Here is a 20,234-nt window from a genome sequence, read left to right as displayed (position 1 = left end):
ATTCTGGAATGTGAAAGTTAAGGAGCTAACTGAATGGCAGGTTATATCAAAATATTAGAACAAAGATCCATGACATCAACAATTATCTGAGGACAAAGTAATATTTTTTTCTATTATCATAAGTGGTTCAACTGATTTTACAAAATCGCTGAAAGGAATATCCTTATTTTGGGTGTTCAATCAAGGCGTGCACCATTTGGGATCAACATAACCTTCTAGAAGCTGTACTATATTTTTAAAATGAGTGGTGTTTCTTTTTTTCCTTAAAGTGAAAAGAGGTGTATAAGTCCTATAATAAAATATCAATACTTCTCTTAAAAAAAGCATCTTCATAAGTTACTTAAGCTTTGCTCAAAAAACACAGCAACCAGTTTTATTACTTTAAAAATGGCCAAACGCTCAAAAATCTACTTGACTTTGGATTATTATTATAGTTATTTTGTTGGTTTTTTTTTTTTTTTTTAAGGAAAATGATCTTAGCTACTATGCTACCATAAAACATCACCGATGTGTCCTGTTAGATGTTCAGAATAATCCTTGGAGGGTAACTGTTCCAGTGTAATAAATAAAGAAAACAAGGGGCTTTTCTAGACCTTAACGAAAGGATGGGACCATGGTGGGATCATGAAAATACCTCAGCAGTACCAAGGAAGACACGCAAAACAGAGCATTAGCACCATTTTCAAGTTGCCAAGATTGCAACCATTCAGGAGACGGTGATCTGGAAGCGAACTGGATCCCCAGGATTAATGCAGTTTAAATACGTGGGCCTGGCTTCGGCGAGCTGCTCAGTACGGATAGGCAGACACGGCGATGTACACTATGAACGTGGTCTGGTACTCAAGGGTCCCGTTGGCGCTGTAGGACCGGGCCCGGACCCGCATGCGGTAGGTCTCTGGCTCTCGCAGCGGTCGCGTTGTGTACACCACTCCTTTCAAGTGTTCAACCCTTAAGGCGAAGGGAACGGTCTGTTCCTCATCTACCATGAGAAACGTCGTCCTGGGATGCATCACTCCGTCCTGCGTGTAGGCGACCAGCCGGATTAAATCCTGACTGGCGGCTATTCCAAAGGGGAGGGACACGAGTTTGTATTCCAAGGCATATGGGCTCGAGGCACATTCCAGATCATTGGGTGGACAGTTCTTGAGGCAGAACCTGAGGACAAGAAAACACATAAGTGCATCTAGTTTTCTGGCTTGGAAGCAGGAGAAGACAAGATGCAGGTGACGGTGATCCATGACAACTCTCAGGCATCCGAGGCAGGAGGCAGGCCGCATGCAAGAGCAGAAAGGCTTGCCCCATGCTCTGCGTCGCTAACTCTAACCAGATGCCACATGGCTGTGACAGCAGGCTGGTCTAGAGTCAAGCAGCCGTCTCTCAGCTCCATGAAAGGCAGAAGCTTTTGAGCCACGGAAGAAGGGATGAGTACCACAGAGTAACTTTAAAAACTCAGTTGCAGAAATGGAAGCATCTGCTGGAAACAGTGCCTCTTAAAGAGAGGAACACAGGCTTTAAAAAATTTTAACATCTATCTTAACACTGTTTGAAAGCTGAAATAGATATTGATATCATTTCATTTATTTTTTGAAAATAATAAAAGGTTAATTAGGGTTCCCGAGGTGGGGGGGGGGCGCTTTCCTTTCGTATTTGTCTTCCGCGTTATTTTAGATTAGAAACTTTCTAGCCTAATTGTAATTCCTCTAATTGTAATTTCTCTTTCATGAGCCCAACTTAGCTGTTTTGGAGTCATCATGACTTTTCAACTCTCTGCTGAAATCGTTGGTAACAAAGAGTAAACTTAAAAAAAAAAAATGCACAAAGGATCATTTTCTGAAGATACGTATAGATTCTTCAATCACAGCATTCGTAGAAGTTTCATAAATCTTATTTTTAATTTTCTCCCTCCCTTTCTTATTCCCCCGAGACCGGTTATGAAGAGCTTTCTGGTGGATGCTGGGCAGGCCACACTTGACCTTGGTGCAGGAAGGGGGCAGTCACTGCTGACAGGAAAGGCAGAGCGTGAGCTCCAATGCCATTGGGCTTCAGAGCCCCTTCTCCCTAGCAGGTCTTACCCTTGAGGACCATCATCCGTGTGTTCCAGGCCCCCAGTAACTCGGGACCTGACCAGTGCAGAACATTTCTGTAAGGGGAGGGAGAAACCAGAGGAATCGTTTATTCAGACAGCAGGGGATGGATGGTCGGGCAGACTACTGACTCACGCCTGCTCCTCTCCACTCTCTCATGAAGTCACCGTGAGTCACCACAGTGACAGCCAAGGTCCTTCTTGGAATGCTCGCAGCGCCCAGAGACCTGAAGACTCTTGAGCCAACACAGACAGACGCTAGAAAACTTCACAGAAAGGCAGACGCCCATAAAATGCTCACTGCCGAGGCAGAATGCTAGACGTTCCATCGCAGAGCGGATTACACGCGGTGGAGACGGCTCCGGGAAGCCTTGGCAGCCCGCACTGGGAGCTTAGGCCGCAGCGGGGGCTGCGGGATGACTTCATTTCTTGCCCGTTACCCCATATCCCGTTGGGTTATGACTCCCTGTGAGTTAAACATGATTACAGACGGGGTTTGTGGTCAAGGGGAGGGAGGAAGAAGGGTTTTCAAGAGCATGTCTGCGAAGAGAAGGCAAGCCTTACCCTGAGACAGGATCCCGTTGGTAGTCGGGCGGACAAGGGGTGTCGAGGCACTGGTAGCTCCCCCTCATGTTGAAGCACATGCGACTGGGCCCACAGCGCACATTCTGCTCCAGGCACTCATCAACATCTAGCAACAGCACAAGGGACATGCAGAGTGAGCGACGCAGGTCAGAACGGGCCATCGGAGCGGGCGGTGGGGACATCCGACCGGCACGTCCAGGGTTAGTCTTCTCCCCAGGAATGAACTTGGTTGCTGAACCTAAGATTCCTCAGCCACAAAGTGGGGGTCCTGACACCTGCTGTGCTATTTCCCAGATTGCTCTGAGGATAAGATTTGTTGGTGTGTTTTTTAACATATGTGAAAGGACACAGAAAAATAAGCACTATAAAAGTAGACGGGAAGCTATTAAGATCTCTCTGGTGTTTTCTATGTTTGGAATATAGGGTGCATTTGAGTTTTGTAAAGCAAATAATACTTTCAGTTCACTAAAAACAAGCTAGATATTTCAAGGACATTTGTGAACCCTGAGTGAGCCTTCCCCAGCATTTTGTTTTATAAGTTCAAATTGCTGAGTAGGAGGTAGGCAGTGGGAAATAGAGGAGTCAAGTAAAAAATTCAGAGGAGACCGTACAAGTCAGTCTGACCTGCGGACAGAGACAAAATACAGAGAAAACAGGGTCAAGTGAAATGACCCAAGAGCCATGATCCAAGTTTGATCAAATCGGAACTGTGCAGAATTCATCCACAGTTGTTATGGCAACGAGATGCTCTCCCTAGGGCAATAGCTCTCCCTGGGATGATGGAGACACATGCAGAAGAAATGCTCTTTACTTTGTCATTTTCTACACAAAGCTGTTAAATTGAAACACACTAAAAACGCTAAAATTCAGACATAAAGATGGAGCTAAAGGAAACTTTTTATGAGCTATCTGAAAATGAGCGTTTTTAAGCCTTGACTCTTAACTTGGGCTCTATATCTGAGCATCAGGAGATCTGTGAATGAGAGTGTGTGGGTGTGGGTGTGTGTTTTCAAGAGAGAGAGAGATGAATTTTCGGGAACAAGGGTCTATAGGGTTCTACAAAATTTTCAAGGGATTTTAAGATCCCAAAATTAAGAACCACATTTTAGAGCAATACTTTCAGGCTGTGGGATTTGCATTCTTCTGGTGGTGCATGAAAGCTTTCTAGCAGTATGAGAGCAGGCAAATATTTCAGGGAGTCAATTTTCATCCATATCTTCATTTTTCATAAATTCTTGCTAAAAGCAATCCACCTGAAAACTTCCTGGGGCCTGAAATTCTCCATTCTGCTTTACAAAAGAAAGGTTTCCTCTAATCCCTAGTCTCTTTATGACAGCTGGGTATAAAATGCTTCAAGGGTGAGAACATATTAATGGTGACAGGCCTTATTTCATCATGGCTACAAATCAAGGGTCTTAGCTCTCTCTATTTTTTAAATTAGATTTCAGAAGTGAGCTGGTTGTCATGGGAGCACGTACTAACACTTTTACTTAAATAGGAAAATGATCATAGACTTTTTCTGACTGTTAATCTGGTTGGTTTAACAATGAGCCCAGACTTTTAAATTATATAGTGGTCATCCTCCATTAACTGAGTGAGTTAAATCCGCAGCGCCAAAGTTTTAATAAAGTGATATTTAAAGCATGTGCCTATTAAACAACACTGCCAGGATTCACATCCATTGCAACTACTTAAACACAATAATAATCTTTAGACGTCTTTTAAAAAAAGTATGAACTAAGAATAAGGTTTTCAAATTTCTTTTTGGAATAGACAAGCCAACAATTTGAAGACTACTTACTTTAGAATAAGTCTAAGTCAATTGGCTGCACATAGGTACTTGTAACATATGAGAAAATATAACATAAAATCATCATGCAAGGAAAGTACTTTTGTAGATTAAACTATCTCTCAAATCAGACACTGTTTTTACTCCAGTTGCTCAGACCTGACCCCTAAAGATGAACCCACAATCCTCTCCTATAATCTTTTATTCTTGATACCCTCATGATAACAACTGGCCAGTCTTTGCCTGAAGGCTGAACTTCGATTAATTTTAGATTTATGGCATAAAGAAATATAATGTGATGTATAGGAGGGAACAAATATAATTAATTGGACCCAAACCAGTTCTCTGATGAGGTAGGTCCTGAAGGTTAAGTGCATTTCTATCATGGAACTGGTGCCAAGACCAATGGGCATGTGTAACTATTATGTCATTTCACAGTGGTAAGTGACTTGGAATCTGGATAATGGTCTTTATATTGGACTTGGGTTAAAGTTGTGAAGTTCTTTTCTGGACTCTTAAATAACTTGAAATAATGCTATTAAAAAAGAGAAAGGAGAGAAGAAATTCCAAGAGATAGTAGTCATACAAACATCTCAGAAGATGCCTGAAACTGTGTATAGTTCCAACCCTATATATACTATGTTTTTTCCTAACATATATACCTATGAGGAAGATTAATTTATAAATCAGACACAGTAAGAGAGTAACAAATAATAAAACAGAACAATTATGATAATATACTGTAATAAAAGTTATGGGGATGTGGTCTCTCTCTTTCTCTCTCTCTCTGATAACTAAGTGATGAATGGGTGGGTAGCAGCCAGGGATGGGTCATGCCCTGAGCAGTACAGAATGGGATGGCCTGAGGTTTCCTCAGGCTATTAAAAATGGTGCTCAATTTAAAACTTATGAATTGTTTATTTCTGGAATTTTTCATTTAATTTTTTCGACCATGGCCGACCTGGGTAACTGATACAGTAGAAAGCAAAACCACAGATAAGGGGGACTACTGTATATTAATCATGGACAGTAAATGTTAAATTTTATTTCTGAATTATTTACTACTTACATTTCTGTCTCATAAATTAGCATTTTAGATTGGCTCTAGATATATTCCGTTTTCTGAGGCAATGACAGAAAATGTAATTATTTACTTTAAAGTTAATAGTTTGCACAAAATAAAAGCTACTGGGCTAGAATGAGAAGGAGTGCATCACTCACTTGACTTTTCACTTAGATGTGATGACAACGTGCTTCCCGTTACTAGTTTTCTATTAGAACTAGTTTTCCCACAGGGATGGAACACACTGCGAAACAAATTTTTATTTCAGTGAAGTCTTTGCCTATCGTCTCTGTGAACCAATTTCTAATTATGATTTTATCTGCCAGAAGTGCTTCATCTCCTTGACAGAATGAGATGGCCCCCTAGGGACATGTGAAAGAAATTCAATTAGCCTTATCTTCTTTTCTCTCATCAAAACACATTCCCTTCACACCCATCCTCCACATTTCATTTTAGCTGTGATTTTTACAGTGAACTCATGCAGAAACACGCAGGCCTGTGGGCTCCAGGGCCCACGGAAACGGTGGCAGAGAGGCCAGAATCTGAACATGCGTCTGTATGCATAAGAACAGCTACCTTACTGTGTATTTTCATTAGCTAAATAGGAATCTATAAGGAAATGTCAGGATCTAATATACAAAGTGTTTGTCCTTAGCTTCATAATAATGCAACACTTCCCACAGAAAAGCTTTCTTAAGTATTCGAGCTTCTGGGAAGGGGACTCTCCTTTGTCTTGGGTCTATTCGTCTTTCCTCAGGATTAAGCACCATACGGGCATTCACTCAACTCTCTGCTCATCTTTCTACCAAATGGCCTTAAAAAAAGAAGCCAGGCCCAGCAGGTGTGGCTCAGTGGTTGAGCATGAACCCAGAGGTGATGGGTTTGATTCCTGGCGAGGGCACATGCCCGGGTTGCGGGCTCAATCACCAGTGGGGGTCGTGCAGGAGGCAGCCCATCAATGTTTCTCTCTCATCGATGTTTCTATCTCTCTAACCCTCTCCCTTCCTCTCTCTCTCTAAAAAAAAAAAATCAATAAAAACATATTTGGAAAAAAAAAGCCAAGAAAGATGGAGAGATTGTGCTGTCTTCTGCTAACTGACATTGTGGTGATGCCTGGTTCTTATGTAGCATTGTAAGAAAATTATTAGGATAGAAATTATAGTCATTTTATAACATAAACATGATTGCTACAAGAAAAAGATACCAAGATGAGGTGAAAAACTTCTCTATAAATAGCTTTAGAACATATGAATGCACTGAACCAAGTGCTTCTGAATACATTAAATATAATTTAGGGTAAACATACTTGCAACATTTATCTTATGGAAAGTGTAGAGCAACTCCGATTCTTGACAAATATTATGGGTGACTTTGAAAACCTGGATAGCTTCGAACGCTCTTTTCAAATGCAATGCCAATATAGTGTTTTTACATTTTCAGAATTAGACTAGTGGTGCTTAAAATTAGCATAAAGATTGTTTTAGTTTCTCTTCCCTTCTTGGGCAAGTCATGATTGGGTGTGTGTTTTGTTTTCCATTTGCAGCCTGGTGACTTCCACTTTTGACTAGAGTCTCTGTCGTTGTTCAATGTCAAATTCACTCTAGTTTCCTTTCAGTACTGATATTTCTAGACTAACGTATAAAGCTTCAAAATGCACATGTGAATGAAAAGTAGTCTTTTGTTCCTTGTAAATGCCTCACTTTTCTAAAGCTATAAAGACTCCAAGTTAGTCTTTTGGGTACAGACTTCTTTAAAGGGCGTAATTGTTTTCTCTCAAGTCTTTTTTAAAACCACAAATATATGCAACCCATTTAAATTGCAAACGTTTCAAATAACACCTGTTTCTGATTTCTTCACGTTATTTTCCACTCTCTGAAGCTCAGCTGAAAGCTGAAAAATGTTCTACACTGAATGAGTGACAAGGGCAATTAAAAAGAAAACTGGAATAATTAAGAAGAGAAGAACATGAGAGTTGGACATAACATAACCCTTAAACATCTGGCTGAGGGGCTTTGCAGACCAGCTGTCTCACCTTGACACGTCTTTCCATTGAGCATGAGTCGATAGCCAGGTGGGCAGATGCACTGATAGCTTCCAAAGGTATTTTTACACTCATGTTGGCATGTGTCTCGGTTGGCACATTCATCAATATCTGTGGAGAAAGAAAGCAGAGTGGCTGACCACGCAAAACAAAGGGGAACTGTGACGGAACCAACAATAACCAAGCTGTTGGTACACACTCAAAACACTTCTTGGAGATTTAATACTCATCTGTTTAAAAATGCTCAGAGCTGTTTTATATCAGGGTCTGTTTTCAGTGGAGTCCAATATAAACTGGACTATTTTACAAAATGTGAACATCTTTTCTGTGTATAAACACTTATAAGCTGAAACCCCCAAATGGCCAATTTCTGTATTAGTTAAGTAAGACTGGAATGACAGACAAAACAGGTTTGTACAAGATCCTAAACCACCAAAGCACGAACTCTTGACAGACTAGGAGAATTTACCTAAGAGAATATTCGTTTTTATTTTATTTAAACTTCAGCTGCCTCTCCCCCTTTCTCTCCTTGCACCCTCCCCCAACACTCATGCATAGCTTTTCCACACACAGATATTATCCAGTGGAGGTGTGTTTATTTTTGTGAATATTCATCAAACTTCATAAACTTGTAAAGTATATATATAAATATATATATATATGTAGTTGTCATTAGTACTTTATACGTATATACGTGTGTGTGTATATATACAGTGTCCCAAAAATGTATACACACACTTTGAATAATTATAAAGGCAGTGTTTATTTTCAAAATGTAATAGAATCAGCTGTTTAAATGTGTATACATTTTTGGGGACTACATATATATATGTACATATATATACAACTAATACAGGGTGTCCCCCAAAATGGATACACACTTTAACAACTGATAGCTCAATTTTGAAAATAAAATTATTTATTAAACACTGCCTTTATAATTATTCAAAGCATGTATACATTTTTTGGGACACCCTGTAAATATATATAATTGCTGCATCACCTTGGGCAGATTACTTAACTTCTCAATATCTGTTAATTTTTCTGCCAAAAGGAGTCTCCGATACAACCTCCCTAGTTTATAGGTGTTTGGAAGGTTCATATATAGTAATATATGTGGAAACATTTTCTAAACTATAAAAAGGTAACTGCTTTTACCTAAAATAACAACAGAAGTGAAAGTGATGATGGACTCCAGACAGTCAATATCACATGTCCCAGAGTGTGAATTCTAAAGTGATTCCTGTATTCAGAAGCTCTGCAGTCTCCCTTTTTCCTGTGAAGCTTTGCAATCAAGTCCTTGAAAAGTTAAATTTTAGCCCAAGTCTAATGATCCCATAATGTTAATCTGAATCTTTTGTAAATTATCTATCCCAGATGGTTAATTAAAGGCATCTGTTTATTGCAAGTTGCTCATCTCCTAATTCCAAAGCTGTCTGCAATCTTGGTGTAAATTTCTTTATTAGCACCAACACTATAAAATACTCCCCATACTTTACGAACTATTTCCAAATGTCCAAGCCTATCAATTGGCCCGAAATAAAACTTAAATATCCAGTAATTGACTAGTTATAGAAGTTTATTTTAAATTCTCCAAGACTGGTCCTCACTCTGAAACAGTAGCTGCCTCAAACAGGAGATGGTTTGGGGAAGATGAATTCCTGTAAACATATCATCAGTGTGACATAAACACAAAGACACAGAAAACATATATAAGACCATGACGAGACTACAGGGCGTAGGGAGTGATGAAGGAACAGAACTGGGTCATCAATGAGGAACGCTTTCTTAAAATGACTTGGGCTTTCAGATGACTGAGAAGTCAGCTAGACAGCATACGGTGTGTGGGAGGGGGTGTAGTTTAATTCTTTTATCAGGGTGTAGACAAAGACTTTTGGGGCAGAAGAAAAAGGTAGAAGAGAAGAACTTGTCTAAAACAAAGGTGAAGAGTGGGGTGATAATAGGATACAGAAACTATTTGGAAGAAATTTTGAAAGACAAAATGTGAAATGCTAATTCTGTCAATAAAAGAACAGGGAAAGGTTTTAACTAACAAAGAGTTCTGTCAAAATTGTGGGCATGGACAATTGCGAATAGAACAGTTTGGAGCAGGTTGGGAGTGGAGTTTGACATACTAGTAAGGAGAGTGGAGTCCTCAGATTTAGTAACTGAGTAGTGCTTTACCATGTGAGAAGAAATGCAGAGAGTTGTTAATGAATGCATTAATGTCTGAAGTTTAAGGAGTTAAAAGAAACTAGGCCTGTCCACTGATCTAGGAAGCTGATCACAGGAAAAAGACGCTATGTCCTATTACGCTTCAGGTACATTAGACATCTAGAGAGGGAAGTCCCGGGAAAATATGAACCTAAAAAGAAATGTTCAAGTTGAAGTACCCAGAGGGTTTGAGGGTCCAGCTGAGAACAGGTGATGTGAGTAGCTGGTCCACCCAAGAGGGACCAAGGAAGTCTATCTGAGAAGATGTTGATGCAGGGAAAGGCCTGGAGAGGTAAAAAGGTAAGTCAGATGAAATTTTAAAAATGTTTAAGAGAAATGTTGAACAGAAAGCATATTTAGGAGAGAACAAGCAAAGTGTAGAACACTTAAGAAAAATACAAGAAAATCAGATAGGCGTAGAGGTCTCTTAAATGTAAACAGAGGTCTCTTACATTTAAGCAATTTCTTCCCTCCTCTCCTGCCCCTCTTCCCTCTCCACTTAGCTTTCTTTCTTCCTCTAACAAATAGTGGGGCTAATTCCTGTTGGCTAATTCCTCTTGGTGCATGCGAACTGAACGCTCACAGACAACTGATTTAAATGAAGGACAGATGGTAATACTTGCAACTTAACGGAAAGCAAGGTTTCAATTTTTGAGCTGGAAATTACACTTCCCTTTTGCAAACAAATTAAAATTCAGACTTATGAGTTTAGATAAAGACATTGGAAAGCACATACTTTAGAGTGATGGAAGCAATTTGTCCTGGCTCACATGACCTTTTCGGGGACTTCTATACAAAATAATCGAACTGAAAAATTCTCTGGCGAGTGTGGGATAGCAGTCAACACAGTGTTGGTTGTCATATAGAACAAACAGTCAACTGAGTAGCTGGAAGTTTCACTTTTAACCACTGCTTTGGCATCACTCAGATACAGCCATAACGATGGTATTATATTATGTGTGACAGCATGCATATTCTCTTTTTTAAAACCGTATTTTGGATGCCACTGAAATTTATTTCTTTATAGCATTAAATTTAGGAACACTTGCAGGTGACCAAAGGACTGTCAATATAAAACAGTAGATTACTAAAATGCACACATGTAAATACATTATTTACTTGAATCGAAATTGTAAGAGTTTTTGGTGCCAGAGTAAATGTCTTGCAACTCTGAGTCATCCCAGATTTGAGATCAGATGTGGTTCACGGCACCCAAACGACCACAGGTGCTGTACATATGCTCAGACTGGCCCATCGTGAGCCCACAGAAAGGAAATGCAATACGGCTGACATTTACCTACACATGTGTCATGGTTTGCCTCAGAGCCTTCAGGGCAAGTTTTCCTAAAAGTCCTTCTAGTCCTGGAGAGAGATGTTCTGCTGTTTCTATACTCTGAGTAGGAGCTGTAGAGATGTGAGTACTGTCTGTAATGCTGTTGAGGTTGATAGTTGTTTCTCACGGGGGAGAACCGAGCATGGTTATAGCTACTGTACTGAGTGCCATAATTTGGCAGCCTCTCCAATCCAGCGCAAGATTTCCCGTCCCCTAATAAATGTTGTCCTGGTGGACAGATACACTTGAAGCTGCCGGGGGTGTTGAAGCACTGATATGCACAAGGCTTAGGCATTTGTTCACACTCATTAATGTCTGCTCGTGTGCCATGATACATAAAAGAGAGAAAAAAAAAGACACATATACACACAAAACACAGGAATAAAGAATCAGTCTGTGAAACAAACTTAAGACATCGTTACCCTCCAAAGTCAGGAATACAGTAATTTCTCAACTTGTGAACTTTTGAGAAAGCTTTAACCATTCAGTTATGAATATATGGAAAGATTTTATGATTCTCCCTAGAGATTGCTTCACATGCACAGTAGAAACATAAAAGGTCATATGGAAAAAATGTGGTCTTGAAGCAAGAAAAACTAGAGTTCGAAGCTAATCTAGATCTTAATTCTCTTGGTGGAACAGTCACATTACTAGTTTGCACTTAGTTATAGTATTGACCACTAGTGCCTCTAATTTTTCATACATTTATAAGTTTCAGATGCTGGGATATTAGTACAACTACAAACATGTTTATTTTCTTTTGTATATTTTGAATCAATAATTATTAATTAACAATCAAACCAATCACACATTTTACAAAAAATTAAAAAGGACATGAAGATAGAATAATTTCTTATTAAGATATAAACTCATAAAGTCCATACAATTTTAAAAAGTTACTTTTTTTTCTATTCCTAGGTCAACTTTTCCTGTCAATTGGATAAGTGTATAAAAACCAGAGATCAAAATCACATTTTTTAATTCATTACCACAGTGGCATGAAAAAAAACCATGAAAAAGTAAAATAAAAGTAGTAAATTTTGCTTTAAAAATTATTTCAGTAGCCAAAAGCCTAAATTAACATTTTTAGTCTCTTTAAGGCAATGGCCCTGCCTTCTTCATTGACTTATTGCCCAGTCAAGTGCCTAATATTCAACTTCTGGTCAAATTACTGAACAAATAAACACATTTCATTCTGCTAGGTCTCTGTTATGATTGATCAAGATGTTAAATTATGTATAAATTACAATATCTAAAGAGAACACAGAAATAACATGTATTTCTGTTACTAAAAAGTATTAGTATTTATTTATTCTAGTAATGGTATTACTTTGAGCATTTGCTATGTGCAAAGTACTATGCTATGTACTGTATAAAGCCAGAACTAAGTCTTTATGGGAGAATTTGCTACAAGTAATTGTTAAGTAGGCAACAAAGGCAACCAATTTTAAAAGCACAGCATGCAAAACAGAAGTCAATATTTAAAAGCTCACACAGTTTTTTGCTGCACTTAAGTATTCTGATGAGAAATAGAATTTGACAGGTCAGTTTCTTTATTATAAATGTATTAATTTAATAAAAAGCATATGGTTACCTTTTCTCAGATATTTGTTACTTATCTTAATTTATATTCAATTATAACTAAAATGGAAACAAACAGGCAATTGGGAGTATTAAATGAGATATTCTTAGTGCAGGGAATGACATCCAGTAAGCACTAAATAAATGGTAAATAAAGTAATAATTAGCAATTTGCTTAAATTCTGTGTCCACATTTTAATCCCTCATGCCTAAACCTTCATATTACATACAAGTATACTTCATATTCAAATTCAATATATCTATGCAAACATGTATGTCATGTGCATAGAGAGATAATCAATGAGATAATCTTCACAATTAAGTTGTCATGGCAATTACATCAGAACTTCAGTTTGATGTGTATAGTATGCAGTAAGCACTCTGTAGTGGTTATTATTATCACTTGAAGTTAGAGTAAATTGAACTCAATATGAAGTCTCCAAGAAGTACAGGTGACCCTTGAACAACGAGGTGGTTAGGGATGCCAATCTCCATACAGTCAAAAATCTGTGTATAACTTTTGATTCCTCCCAAACTCAGTCATCCCTCAGTATCTGCAGGGAGACTGGTACTGGGACCTTGTGGATACCAAAATCCATGGATGCTCAAGTTCCTTAGACAAAATGGCATAGACCAGTGCATTTAGCTCTCCGCCTCATGAATTACCAGCTGCAGATTGAAAACACCATTTTCAATCCATAGTTGGCTGAATCCGCAGAGGCAAAACCCAGGGATACAGAGGGCTGGGTGTATATTTATTGAAAAAAATCTGCATATAAGTGTACCCGTGAAGTTCAAATCCTTATTGTTTAAAGGTCAACTGTTATTCAAATTATGTTATGAATTACTTAAACCAAGTTACAAATCTAATTGTAGCAAGAAAGCATCTGAGGATAGAAGGCTCAGTAACTACAGGAGTAACTTCATTACTCAATAAGAGTTCCTCTTAACTTACCCATACATGGTCTTCCCACTCCTTGAGACCGGTAACCTCTTGGACATACACAACGATAGCTGCCTCTTGTATTCTCACATATCTGGTTATATCTGCACTGATGGGTCCCATCTTTACACTCATCAATATCTACAGACACGAAGGCAATAAAAAGTAGTAACATTTCCTCTTTCAAAACCTAATATTTAAAGTGAACATTCTTTAGACTTGCCAAAGGTTGTATTTCTCACCATATGGTTGAGACCTGGAGTCAGAAAACCTGGGTTCAAGTCCTCACTCTGCCACTTATTAACTGATTACTTTCTTCCTCTTACTCCTTACTATGGAAAGAGGTCTATTCTCAGCTTTGTTTTTTTTTCCCCCCTTCTCAATACTCCCTCCTCCTTTGGCCATTTATATTAGTGACTCTGGTAAGCTTGTTGATGTATATTTAGTACTACATTATTGCATATTTAGTACTATAGTGCTATATGTTTAGTACTACAGTGCTGTATGTTTAGTACTACAATGCTTCTTTTCTACAGTCCTACACGCCTAGCTGCTGGCCGGTCATCTCCATCTCCCTCTTTTCCCAGTTCTCCAAAGTCAACACGTCCCCAGTGTCTTATCATTACTTCCTTATTTATGGTCACAGTATTCTTTCTCCCCAGTCAACCAGGGTGCAAATGCCAGAGTTATCTGCAACTTATTCCCTCAGCTTCCAAGATTGGGTAATTCTACTTCCTTTAATCAAATACACATGTCCCCACTTCTCTTTTCCACTGAGCTATATTTTTGCTGTACCATCTTAAACAGTCTTCTGATCTTTCAGCTCATCTCATTTCTAATTAACCTTATACATAATTACAGAGTCAATGGTCTTAAAAAATATTTATAATTGCACATAACTGCCTATATGCTCTGAGTTGGTTACTATTCTTAGGTGTTCAGAAAAATATTCATCATATTCATCTATATCCATTGAGCTGAAAAGAGTCCAACTCCCCAGTTTTTTTAAAGTAATATACTAAACATCCATTTACTTCAACAAGTATCAACTGAAGGCAGTATTGCTTCATCTATGCCCTCCCTCTACTCATATTATTTTGAAACAAATCCAAGACACATTATAACTTTATTAATAAATATTTCATAATTTTAAATAAAGCCCTGTTTTTAAAATGAGAAACTTAAACTCAAATTTCTGTGTCATCTTAAGGTTCATTGAAGGAAAGACAGCTGTCAAGAAGAAAGGATGAATTTTAACATGTTATCTCGAAGTCCAGCTCTTCCCCCTTGAACAGGGCTTTCTTTCCTTTTTCTACCACCTCCACCTGGTAACATCCTATTCAAGGCTATATTTAAATGTGATCACTTCCATGACACCTCTGATCGTCACTCCCACTACATATGGTCACTTGTTCAAGTATCCTCGTACAATTTTATTTTACCTCTTCTGTGGTGTTTCATTCTGTCTTGTATTATAGTTTGTTTCTTTCTTTTGGTGAAGGATGTGGAGCTGGCTAATCTATTCCAGTAGGTTGTAAAAATATAAGAGCAGCAATACTATCTTTTTAATTTTTGTAAATCATGCAGTTCATAGTTCTGCTAACTATGACAGTCTGGTACAGAACAGGCATGTAAAGAATAAACTTAGAAATATAATTTACTTTACTGTCTGGTCACTGATTTGACATTTAAGGAATATTTAGTTCTACAATAATTATATTTTGAACTTTCAATAAATTCTACAAATAATTTTTTCTTAACCCTCCTATGAAATTCTAAACATATATGTTAAACTTCATATTAGAAATAGAGACTATTAATTTATGTGGATATTAAACTATGCAAACCAAATGTGTAACTAATGGGAGCTCAAAATGGTCATATGTCTTCATGGTGAGCTTCCATTTCCTGGTATGGCCATGACCCCAGAGCCCCAGAAGTCAACCACACTAGAAGTTGGAAATAAAAACAAACCACACAACCTATGGAAAAAGAAGTATTTCCTTGTTAGATTAAACTTTCTCTCATCATTAGTTTTGAAATGGATGCCTTACGTGGCCTGTCAATGGTAAATGTATCTCAGTCATGGAACTAGCCAGCCACTCACCAATGCAGGTTCCGTTCTCCGCCTTGGTCATTCCACTGGAACAGAGATCAATGCACTTGTAACCCCCGCGGGTGTTCTCGCAGTGCTGGTCTGGTCTGCACACGTTCTGGCGACATTCGTTCACATCTTCACAGGAGAACAAAGGGCATGCAGACTGAGAAGGTGACTGCATCAACGTTTCCATAGAAACTGTACTTTTGGATTGTAAGGATATTATCCACTAATATAGACGCTGATTGCATAATCATCGTGTAAAGTTCAAGTGTTTCAATCCAACAAGGTATGCAACAAACTTAATTTTAAAACAGTAATAAAAATAAAAAACATGTCACAGAACTGGAACCCACTTCTTTCTCCAAGAAAAACAAAAATTATATATGTTATATAACTTTATATATGCATACATTATATATGGGAGGGCAAAAGTAGGTTTACTGTTGTGAGTTTGTGAAAGACAGTATATCCTTGTATTATTATTTATTAATTATTGTGTTATTTTTCATATGGACAACTGTAAACCTATTTTGCCCCACCCTGTATTGTATTTCTGTGAAAAAAATTGGTAAATATAATAGGGGAAATGTTTAAAAAATGGTTATGTAACTGGTAAAGCACAGCATTTGCTTCTATTTTGTTTTCACATGGATTATATACGTGATGTGTGGTAGGTGTCCTATCTCTAAATCAGACTCGGGCACAGCATACGGAACAGGTCAGACACCGTTCAGAAGTTACAAAGATGTTCTGCTCTTGAATCCAAAGGCCTTTCTCACCCATGCATTTTCTGCCTTTGAGCAGATACCCGGGCTCACAGCCGCAGTGAAAACTTCCTATGGCATTGAAACAGCGGTGGTGGCAGGGACTGGATTCTTGGCATTCATTGATATCTGTCAAATAAAACAAAGCTTTCATTATACTCTGTTAGGAAACTTGGATTGATTTACCCCGAATGTTTAACATTTTAATAATCTTTGATAATGATCCCGCTTAAGATCTTCCCTAAAATGAATTCAGTACAATTGCTCTCGTATAATCTGCTAGATGATTGATAGACTTAATTGCTGGAAAGAGTCTCTCTCTTCAACACTCCTCAAAGGTAGACATTTGCTAGTGACTCAACTATGTCGACACGCACACCTCTGCTTGAGTGCTTCACCATCTGGCTCCCACTCCTGTTTCCAGGGAGTTCCAGCCCTGGATGCTGCCGACAGGCCGGGAGACAAAGATAGGAAAAAGGGAATGGGAGCCAAGGTCTCCTGCAGTCCATGTGCAGCTGACCTTTCCCCTCACTTCTGCTGCTGTCAGTCAGGGGCAGGACCTCATCACCTTGTGCAGAGCGACTGCAGCAACCTTAGCATTTCCCCTTGTCTGCTGCCCTCGCCGGTCTTCCCAAACGCTACCCGGGTCACACTGCAACGAAGAAGCGCAGGGTGATCTCCCCAAACTCATGCAACTCCCTGGTTTCTGTACCTTCTCCTCTCTCCTTCCTTCCAGGCCCAAAGGAGAAGAGATCTCTCCTCCCACCGACGAAAAGTCCCCCTATTTGAGCTTCTGAGCTCTGCAGCCCACCTCCCGAGATGAGGACTGTGGTCCATCGATAATTCCCTACTCTCGTGTATTTTAAAGTCCTTCCTACTCACAGTCATCTTTCCCATAACCCTACAGACACCTTCCCTTCCCAAACCCGAGATTGCCAATGTCTTATTTTGGACTTGCTTTCTATTTGAGAATGTCTCATTTAATCTTTCAAAATCTGCACGTTACTGTAAATTCACAAATGCGATCATCTACTTTAAAAAAGTTTTCATACACTTTCTTCTCTTTTGCTTGGCCCCTCTTACCCCTTCTTACTCCCCTGCCCACCAAAACCAACCTGTATTAACAATCTAGTGTAAATAACACGTCTCTTCTAGGTACACATACATAGCTCTACCTAAATATATAGATCCATTTCCTTTCTCTTTGTTACTGTTTGTTTTCTAGTCACATAATCTTTTCTACACAAGTTACATATACTTTCCTACACCCTGGTGTCCTCACGCAACAGCACCTTATGGAAATTCCTTTCAGGCAAATAGCTGAGCTCCATTCTCCTCTTTATAACAGCTGCACAATGGTTTGTCTTGAGGACTTTCCGTAATTAATTTATTTTTTCTATTATTGATAAGCATTCAGTTTTGTAGCCACGGTTTCTGCTTCTATGAAAAATTCTGGTAGCGTCATTAATACATAATTGCCTAAACTTGGAAGCAACCAGGATGTCCTTCAGTAGGTAAGTGGGTGAATACTATGGTACATTCACAAATGAAATATTCAGCATGAAAAAGAAATGAGCTATCACCCCATGAAAAGACATGGAGGAAACGTAAATGCATATTTCTAAGTGAAAAAGTCAACCTAAAAAGGCGACATACTATATGACATTCTGGAAAATGCCAAACTGTGGGGACAATAAGAGTATCAGTGGTTTCCAGAGGTTTGGGAAAAGAAGGGGTGAGCAGGTGGAACACAGATGATTTTTAGGGCAGGAAAACTATTCTATAGTTTAGGATACCATAGTGGAGGACACATGTCATTATTCATTTGTCCAAACCCATGGAATGTACACCAAGAGTGAATCCCCATGTAAACTATGGACTTTGGGTGATAATGATGTATCCACGTAGGTTAGTCCTTGGTAAAAAATAGACCGCTCTGGTGCAGGATGTAAACTGTGGGGGAGGCCATGCATGAGTTGGGGCAGAGGGTGTATGGGGCAGATCTCTACCTTTCACTCAATTTTGCTGTGAACCTAAAAATAAAATCTTTTAAAAAAAGTCCTGCAATAAATATCCTTGTAGTTTCATGCACTGGAGTTTAATAAAGTAGATTCTATTAGATCATCCAGTGTAATTTCCTCTCTCAAATATAACAGGCAAATGTTATTATTGAAAACCACTGTGCTGCAAACATTTGAAAGAGCCATGGAATATTACATCCAGAGACCTCATGGAGAAGCTCAATCTAGAAAAGAGTTTACTTTAAATGATTCAGAAGTCAGGGTGTCTTCATTCTTCGTATAAAGAGATAAAGCAAGGGCCTCCACTTTTATACCTTGACAACTCAGCCCATCAGAGGTTCTTCGAAAGCCAATTCCGCAGCGGACCACACAGCGATAGGATCCGATGGTATTGTCACAGTCCTGGCCAGCATGGCAAGAGTGTCCGCCCAAAGCACACTCGTCAATATCTGCAACAAAGTCAGAGATGCAACCAAGGTGAGTTGAAGAAACCAAGCTAAGAGCCTGCTGCGAAATGGGAATAGGGAAAGCAATCAACAGCACTCGAAAAACATACAAGAGCAAGAATGTTGATTTTTTTTTTTGGTTGAGTCATTTCAGGTGGGTTAAATGGCTGACAAGCTCACAGCGGCAGTGTGATATCTCCACAGACCAACCCATCCACTAGATCACCTATAAATTAGGGGTTTTTAAAAAGTTACTTCTCCTTTCTGAGATCACAGTTTTCTCATCTGTAAAATGAGAATAATAATATCTGTCTCTCAGTGTTGCTTTAAAAAGTAAAGGAAATAACGTATATAAGGGGCTCAATTCATACCGGACACTCCATAAAAGTAGTTCCTCTCCCCTCCTGTTCCCCTACTCTCTCTCTCTTTTGCATTTAGAAGGGGACCTCCTTGGGCAGAGAGGGTGAAATCCTTTCTGTTTTTCTTCATTTTTTAATTATAAAACTAGATTCTTACACAATTCTAACTCTGAAGCACACCTAGTGTCTGACAGAAAAATGTGCTTTTTTGGGTTAATGTTCCCAAAGTGCTATCAGGATTGTGCAATTTAAATTCCTTATAACTGCTTCCTTAGTTTTATCAACGTAAGATGTGCATAATAGTCATGAGGCCTCTCCTGATCGTGTTGTGGGGCATGAGAGAGTCACTACAGGCACCCAAAGGAAGGGCCCCATACGAAGGCGCTGTGTGAGCAATATTCCCTCTTCCTTTCTCGACCAAATGAAGATCTCTGTCTGTTGCCAAGGTGGGGCAGAAAGAGTGAAAAGAAGAGAGTTGGTCTGCCACACTTTCCCTAGGTTGGGACTGTCATGAGTTTTGCTGAAATACATCCATTAGACTTAGGTTTGTGAACAAAGACCTTGACAAGTTCTTCCATCAGCAGCGATGGTGAGGCCTTTAGGGCAGGAGCAGTAATAGGTCCCCACAGCATTGTGGCAGATATGGGAGCAGGGCTTCCCCGTGGCACACTCATCTTCATCTGAAAGAGGAAAGAAAGGGCCCGATTAGCACACGAACCCTCTACTTTCTAGGAGTTATCAAAGTCAGCGTTTAAAGGGGCCAATGAATTGAGTCACGTGTAACAGAAAATACTCTATAAGATGGAAATGCTGAAAAAAAATTAATCCTGAGTCCCCAAATTATCTTTGATAGTGAACAGATGTTTAGGTTGATTCTAGAACAGTGATGATGATAGCTAAGATATAACAAT

The 20,234-nt window shown here is 39.0% G+C and overlaps 1 protein-coding gene across 1 annotated transcript in view; it reads right to left on the bottom strand.

The window, feature by feature from the left end:
- Positions 1-434: 434 nt before the first annotated feature.
- Positions 435-20,234, bottom strand: part of HMCN1 (hemicentin 1) — a 344,699-nt gene continuing 324,899 nt past the window's right edge. The window contains exons 99-107 of the mRNA XM_081121757.1: positions 19,884-20,003; positions 18,833-18,967; positions 16,513-16,626; positions 15,740-15,865; positions 13,645-13,773; positions 11,073-11,423; positions 7,553-7,672; positions 2,648-2,774; positions 435-1,155 (exon numbers count right to left, since the gene is read on the bottom strand). Coding sequence (XP_080977883.1) covers positions 789-1,155; positions 2,648-2,774; positions 7,553-7,672; positions 11,073-11,423; positions 13,645-13,773; positions 15,740-15,865; positions 16,513-16,626; positions 18,833-18,967; positions 19,884-20,003 — 1,589 coding nt within the window. The 3' untranslated portion in view covers positions 435-788. The remainder of the gene's footprint in view (positions 1,156-2,647; positions 2,775-7,552; positions 7,673-11,072; positions 11,424-13,644; positions 13,774-15,739; positions 15,866-16,512; positions 16,627-18,832; positions 18,968-19,883; positions 20,004-20,234) is intronic.

Source organism: Miniopterus schreibersii (genome assembly GCF_964146895.1).
Source record: "Miniopterus schreibersii genome assembly, chromosome: 19".
Taxonomy (NCBI): domain Eukaryota; kingdom Metazoa; phylum Chordata; class Mammalia; order Chiroptera; family Miniopteridae; genus Miniopterus; species Miniopterus schreibersii.
Note: the sequence above shows the minus strand (reverse complement) of the source record. Positions and strands in the feature narration are given on the sequence as shown.